This window comes from Schistosoma haematobium, chromosome 1 (assembly GCF_000699445.3).
Source record: "Schistosoma haematobium chromosome 1, whole genome shotgun sequence".
Classification (NCBI taxonomy): Eukaryota; Metazoa; Platyhelminthes; class Trematoda; order Strigeidida; family Schistosomatidae; genus Schistosoma; species Schistosoma haematobium.
The window spans coordinates 19,354,993-19,362,962 of NC_067196.1; the positions used below are offsets into that span (position 1 = coordinate 19,354,993).

General features: G+C 32.4%; 1 protein-coding gene across 1 annotated transcript in view; it reads left to right on the top strand.

The window, feature by feature from the left end:
• The window catches only part of RGS3_1 (Regulator of G-protein signaling 3), a 43,066-nt gene extending 35,505 nt beyond the window's left edge, over positions 1-7,561 (top strand). The window contains exons 3-5 of the mRNA XM_051212236.1: positions 730-923; positions 3,235-3,401; positions 6,986-7,561. Coding sequence (XP_051073337.1) covers positions 730-923; positions 3,235-3,401; positions 6,986-7,357 — 733 coding nt within the window. The 3' untranslated portion in view covers positions 7,358-7,561. The remainder of the gene's footprint in view (positions 1-729; positions 924-3,234; positions 3,402-6,985) is intronic.
• Positions 7,562-7,970: the final 409 nt, after the last annotated feature.

Below are 7,970 nucleotides of genomic sequence, written 5' to 3' on the forward strand. Positions count from 1 at the left end.
ACAAAACCCTATACTTTAAACTTTAAATGGTCTCATGAATCCATCATGCATAAACTGATCTTTCTCAGTAAGACATTCTAAAGGCATTATATTACTAATTAATCGACCAAATTAGGGTTCGAATCCTGCGAACCGGGATTCAATGTTGTATACGTCTATAAATAATCAATTCTCAGCTGTTTCTTTATGCTTTTATTTTGGCCGATACATGAGATATTAAAAGCGTTAAATAATTACATTAACTGTTTACAAATTACATTAATATGACTGATCGATTTTGTAGCATTTGGTCAAAACTAATGCAGTTATTGTTATAAACAAGCATCGAATGAAAATCCAAAAAGCACTGAATAACTGTAAGGTTAAAATGGTGATTCCTTGGAAAATTGTATCTAAATTGTAACTAGATATTTTCCCCTTTAATAATCAAGAATAAAAGTAAATAGTGTCATTTTTGAATGTGTGTTGATGTCGAGATTTTTATTAGCTGTGTAGGAATGCTTTAGCCACTTATCCCTAGTATTTATCTTTACTTTTGTGCGAAAATAATCATACTAAGTGACATAGATCAAAATGAGTAATTTCGTTCAGTGGTTCCCACTTTTTTCAACTTAAACTAATTCTCAGACTTCTATTTTGTTGAAACAACAAACTCATGAGTAGTAATAATTTTTCATTTAAAGCTTTTCACCTTACAATAATATTCTTTTAATACTGATTATATTTTAGAGCTATTGGTGTACGAGATAAGATAACAACACTCTGTCGTTCGGCTAGTTCAGCTGTACCTCAGTCATGTGCTACTAATATCGTCGTTTCAAACCATAGAGTATTTCTGGGAAAATTATTTCGTTCAGGTGGACCAACTAGAGAAGATGTAGAAGATTGGGCGCGGTCATTTGAAGCTGTGTTAAGGGACAAATGTAAGTAAAAAAACAAATATTTGATGAGGTTATTAAACTAAAATGTTCATAAAAAGTGGAAATAATTCAATTCTTCCATAGAAATGAGTGACAAAATTTATTGTATAGAAAATCACACAGAAAGATGTTGAAGTTGAAAGAATACAGAACAAAGCCGGCAGCAAGAATTGATAGTTTCCATGAATCTCATTCCCTTAATATTGTACTTCGATTATGTTTGTCTCAAACTAATCATCACTTTGGTGTGACACTAAATTCCTGTTATTATCCTTAAATGAATTATGTAACATGTTAGAATATTAGTTATGGCTACGGGAAATTTATAAACCATAGTTAATACTTCCATATTCGTTGAACAAGGTATTGGCAACGTGGACTCAGTAGCTCGATTTACAAAACGTTGTAGCTTCAAGTTTAAGACACATGGTTAAAGTTTTAGTGTGATAATTAATTCGGGGATGCAAGTATGTCTAACTGACAATTCCTGAATAAAAGTGGATGATTAATGTGGGTTTCAGTGCTATTGGTAATTAGAATCAAGTTAGGCATCTTAATATTCCCTAGAGATATATTACTTCCCTTCCAATTATTTACTTCAATATTGCAAAGAGAAATACTTATTAAGATGATTGAAATATGGTTGTTCTGCTAATACTAGTCATTTAAAATTAAAAATTTGAATCACTGTGTTTAAATCCAGCGTATGAAAGATCAAGTTTTTATCAAGATTTAATATGCTTCTGGATTGTTGTATACATGAGAGTGTAAACAGACATTAGTTAACATTCACAAATAAAAATGTGACTGGTATTTTGTCTTGTTCAGGTTTCATACTATTCAGTTTAGCCTAAATGGCATACAGCCCTATTTGTAATTAACAAACGGATATAAATAGTCGCTTATTTAGCACATCAAACCCCCTATTATTTTGTCATTGTAGTTTATTATGTATTTATTTTAGTAAAGGTTTTTGGAAGTGGGATGGCTAGTCATGTATCGCTTTGTTCAGTTTATTCGTGAATAATACTTAGCTCCATTCAACAAAATTGAGTGTTTTCTAAATACAAACTTTGATGGTTTGCTTTTTGAGTAATGGGAGTGTAAAACAAAACTTCATTTTATACAATACTATCTATATCAAACAAACTAAATATTCAATGTTAGATTATAATCTTTCAAGTCAATTATCATTACTGTGATTTAGTAACTAACTTTCAGGAATATTGTAGTCAAACAATTACATTTATTTAATAGTTGGATTCAAGTCAGACAACTATGGAAAACCTGGAAGCACTGGACGGCTGTTACGTCCTACTACAGAACTCCTTAACAGTGTGCATCCACGATCTCGCCCCGCGCAATCCGAACCCAGGATCTGTCAGTCCCGCGCGTGAGCGCCTAACCACTGGACAAATAATCCGGGATCCAATAGTGTTAATGTCTAACTTTAACCAATCCACGAAGTCCGAACCTCGCGAGGCGGGATCGTGGATGAGCAGTTCCGAGGAGTCCCACAATAGGACGAAATGGCCGTTCAGTGCTTCCAGGTTTTCCATGGTGGTCTAGCTTCAGTTGACTCATGAATTCAAGTATTATTATAACATTCACAAAACCCCTTCTCTGATTACATTTCTACTAATACATACTTGTTATTAATAAGAACTAATTAAGATCATTTTTGGCTAATTCGGCTATTACTAGCCGTGTTTTGAAACCATGGTACTTGCTAATTAATAATCTCTTCTTCTCCTTCTTTATTAAGTGGACAGAAATTATTTTTTATTCTATAGATTATTAACTCTTATTACTTACAGAACTATTACATAATGTAAGCTCTTGCTCATTTTTAATTGCCTTACTTACCTTACATTTTTCCAAACTCAATACTTCCAAACTTTAATTATATCAAAACAAAGCCCCTCCGTTTATAAATTATTGTATCCAATACTTTAAATTTTTGATAATCTTGGCTATATTATGCAATAACATTTAATTTTCAATGATATCTACCTAAATAAGTTTGACTATGGCAGTTTTGTTAAAATTCCTCTACTTTATTATGGACCACCATATGTAAAAAAAAAGCTACTTATAAATAGGATTATGCAGCCTCAAAAGATAATATTGTGAAGGAGATCTTCTTCTTTGAAACAATTTAACTTCTTTTAATAGATATAACAATTAAGTATTTTAAAAATGACGTCTATGACACAAAGTAATAGATGATACAAATAGCAATGATTGTTACGTTATCGTTTAGTTTATATACTTATTGTCTTCTAGGGTTTATGGTGATTTTCCTTTCTTTAAGATGGTGTCCTGGTGTTTAGGGAATTTTTACGCACAGAATTCAGTGATGAAAATATACGTTTTTGGCTTATATGTGAAGATTATCGTAATAAATCTGGTACCAGAAATATGCAACGTGAAGCATTCAAAATTTTCAATGAATTTGTAGCTGTTCAAGCTGCAAGAGAAGTAAGTTATTGATTAGTGAGTTAATTTCAAGGCATCATCATTGATGATTATTGAAGATATTGGTTGAAATATAATTGATTCATATTTATTAACAAAAAACACAGGATGGTGGCTAGAGGTAGTCGTCAGGACACTTTATACAACTAGGTTTCATAACATTTGCTATTCATCAACAAGGTGCATCTGTAATATTAGTGGATTTAATCCATTCGACTAAATCCAACAGTTTAGCTTGTTATGTAATAGAAAGTAAATTGTAATGCACTACGAAGGTTTAGTATTAAGCATTAAAGTTCATAAATTCTAGTAAACAACACAATTCTTTATAGAAAAAAAAAAAAAACGTCGGACACAAGGTCCAACATAAAAAATTCAAAATAATTCAATCTTTATTCTTAGATTCAATTGATGAGCATTTAAAAATTGATTAACGCTTTTGTACATCAATAATATATTTATTGAAAGGTAACTATGATTATCGCTTGTTAAAAAAAACTGAATATGGCGAGACTCTAATTTATGGACGAGCCAATCAGAAGCGTTCGAGCAATTTCAAGGTCACGTAGCCAAGTTCAACACCTGATGTTCACATACGATCGGTTTACAGCGGAATTTAAATAAGAGCTGATTATTGAGCGGCTACAAGAGATGAGACTACTAAGAAGTTCCTGTACCTGTGACTGAGGTTATCAAATTACTGAAGTACAGTGTGCAGACTATCGTGACGAGATTGTATTTCGTTGTTCTTTATGCTGAAGAAAAAAGTCTGCTCGAAAGGGGACTTTCTTCTCTCGATTGCGACTGAGACTGGGGCAAATCATGATAATAGTTGCCAATTGAATAATAAAGGCACCAGTAACACTGGCTTTTTAGATGTTACTAAAACTTCAGCCGTCCAGTGGTATGATTATTGTCGTGATACATGTGCACTTAAAATGACACGCCTACACGTATCATTCGGAGGAGTCGGAAGTATTGTGAAAATAGATGAAACAGTAGTGCGAAGGCGAAAATACAACAGGGGACATGGTATCAAGGAAGGTTGGGTAAGTAGCACTTCCGTAAATGTACTTGACAGGTACTTGGTATTTATGATCTCTCAACGCAAAAGGGGCATTTCCAGAGGGTGAGAAACCGTCAAGCAAGCACAATAAAACTAATTATAAAGGAATACGTGCAGCCGGGCACTACGGTATATACAGATGATTGGAGAGCGTATAGATGCCTTCATAGACTTGGGTATGTCCATCATGTCGTAGTGCATAAACGCCATTTTGTCGACCCTATTACCAGCGTTCATACTAACAACACTGAAGCCATGTGGTCGATAATGAAGGAATTTTTAAGACTGTACCACAGCTCCAGAGGACGATTATTGTGGAGTCATATGGACGAGTTCCTATATCGTATGCATTATGATTTCAGAACATCTGAACCCTTATCAAACCTTAACAAGTTTTTAAATCACGTAAAAGAAGAATATTCACTGTAATTCATTAGTTTCTTATAGTATATTTTTACCTTATACTAACTGTCTTCTGATTGGCTAATAATTGTCAAGGTCGTTCGTTCAAGATTCGTCCATAAATTAGTCTCGCCTTGAATAGTTTTCGACACGAGAAAAGTTAAGTTAATTCAAACTGTTTCTAACTATTATTATTGATGAATGATGTATTCAAACTGTAATTAGACCATTATATCATTGATGTTTCTATAATTATCCAATTTTGTATTTTCCTAGTAGACTGAAATACACAATATCATAGGTGTAGACTATTAGTTGAAAATTTCGTAGTGTTACCTATTTAAAGTGACAAGACCCCAAGTGCCCTGGTACGGCCGAGGGTGGGGATATTTGGCTCTCCCTCTCTAAATGCCCTCACATGGCCACGCGTATACAGCCACTGACAGTGAAGTCATACTCATTGCATTCTCGTGGCACTACTGTTGTTTACGAAATCGAGAGGACGAAAAGCGAACGTCCGGCACTTTAACTGGGTTGGTGGATATAAAGAATCCACTTAGTGGAGTTGGAAAACCCTCATTCCAAACCAGTGGTGCACATGGGCTCCAGGATCCTGAGAGAACAAACGATGTATGAACCAACAATTAGTCACCAGGACTATATCTTCTGACGTTGCTCCAGTGCCTTGTGTATTAGACCTTTGAATCAAAAGCTCCAGGTGTATCCTCCTAAGAAAACCCCCTGCTTTGGTTTGGGCACTCGGGCAGTATTACAGCTCACACACAAATCAAGTGGCTTGTGTGTGGCGCCTCTTTGTACTAATATTTATGTGTTCAAACAAACTATAAACAATAATGTTCAGTTTAATCAATCTAATGATAGATTTAGTGTGTTCAAGATAGAAACATAATTCAATCAGTTTATCTAATGATTCAGTAATATTAACACATATGCATCAGATGTTTGTATACGAACGATCTTGTTAAAATGTTGAATAGAATTGTTTCATCAATAAATATATATATTGTACTGGTCGGTAGATGACATTTTTCAAACAATTCACATTCATCAGTTCCAGCTGCGTAAAACAAACAGGTAGAATATCAAGCTTGTTTTTTTAAGTATAATTTTACCATATGTATATGATCAAAATATCTCATTCATCAAAATAGTTTATCTATAAAGATATAGATAAGGATTTCTTTATGAATTTTTGTAGAATCATTCAGAACTTGAATGATTTGCCTATTTTCTTTCTCCATAACCTACATGAATCAAGTTCAATGAATTTATATTGATCATGGTAATTCTTTTAAAACGAAGAAAAATACTTGACGAATGATATTAATTAGATGATATCATATTTCTATTGAATAATATATAGTAATATTTATGTAGGTTTATGTACTATAATTATCACCTCTTATAATGCTATTGAATCCATTAAAAACTATCATATTTCATAATGCCAATTTCATTTAATGGTTTATGAAATGATAAATCGCCATTTGAAAATTAATTTTTTTTTATGTCAAGTAAATATCAAAACTGAAGTTCAGTTGTGAAAGGATCATTCATCTCAAGTTATATTTTCGAATTATTCAGCAATTTAACCTGAATCCATCATGACTTATCACGATTGAATTCTTTTTTTAGAACAAAATCATTATTCTATCAGTGAATTCTTATGAAAAACTGTGATTAATAAAGTTGATTGATGTTGAGTATGAGATAATCATCTACTAATGATTGCTTAATATTACAGATTGATTGAAATTAGAAATTTAGAACATTGGGTGTTGATTCATTAATCTGAAGATTAGGCTCACATTGCTTAACTCCATAAATTCTGAAGAATCCTAAACTAAAACAGAACAGCTGAACTGTGCTTCTTGTTTATTAATGGTCATCTAACTGTGCAAATGATTCGTCAAAGTTTGCATAAGTGATTAAACTCTTGGAACACGGAAATTAGTTTTAAGTCTTTTAAAATAATACATACTGTTCTGGAACACAATTTGTTTATTCAGTTAAGCTTAGATTAACATAGATGATCATAGAAAATTCTGTTCCCATGACATGATTAATTATCTTATATTTTGGTATATGTGTTTAACAGGTAAATTTAGACTCTAATACGAGGCTGCAAACTGAAAAAGAACTTGAATCGGCCAACAGAAACACATTTGATCAATGTCAACGTAGAATTCAATCTTTGATGGAAAAGGATTCTTATCGCAGATTTTTACGATCAGATTTATATTTGACAGCAATGGAATTAAGCAAGTTAAGAGAATGCAATGTGTCTAATAAACATGGCCGGCATTCAGTGATAGATTTCAGAGGAATTAAAAATGCATTTACTACAGCTAAACATTCTTCTGTACCACCAAGCATCATACCATCAACTATTAATTATGCAGATGGCTCTAGTAGTTCAATGACAAATCTTAACAGTAAAATTGTTTCAACCAAGATTAATCAGAAATAAGATAACCATTATAATGCTATTATATTGTTATAGATGAATCCAATCACTTCCCATGGAGTAAAATCAATTTGACCATAAAGAGTTATGAACGACGAACTTCAAGTATACTGATGTTTAGAGAGAAATGCTAGCAGTTTATCAACGATCTACTATTTACTTTTAGCAAAATGTAAATGCAAGAAATATTTCAATATTGTAAATGTGAATTTAGTAAAAATACAGTTTATTTTTGATACCTATCTGTTTGTTCTTCCGATCAAGTATTCATTAATTTGGAGTAGTGATATATATTGCAAATCCTAACTGATATCTTAAGCAAGCTATGTAATTTTGTTTCCATGTAAATGAGACTTCCTGTAAATTCTAACATTCAATATAATAAACAACAGAAATCTTTGAAAGTACTCATGATATTAAAGTTATGTTCCTATCTGGGAATTAGTTAAGATTACATTATGATTGGATGCACTGAATGAACTTTTCCATAAAATATCAAGCAGTTATCTTTGATGAGGCCATAATATAGTGATTTACTAATAAAATATGAGAATATTTTTAGTAGCGATCAGGTAATCGGGAGGCTACTGAAGATAACAAAGCCTCGAAGATTAAA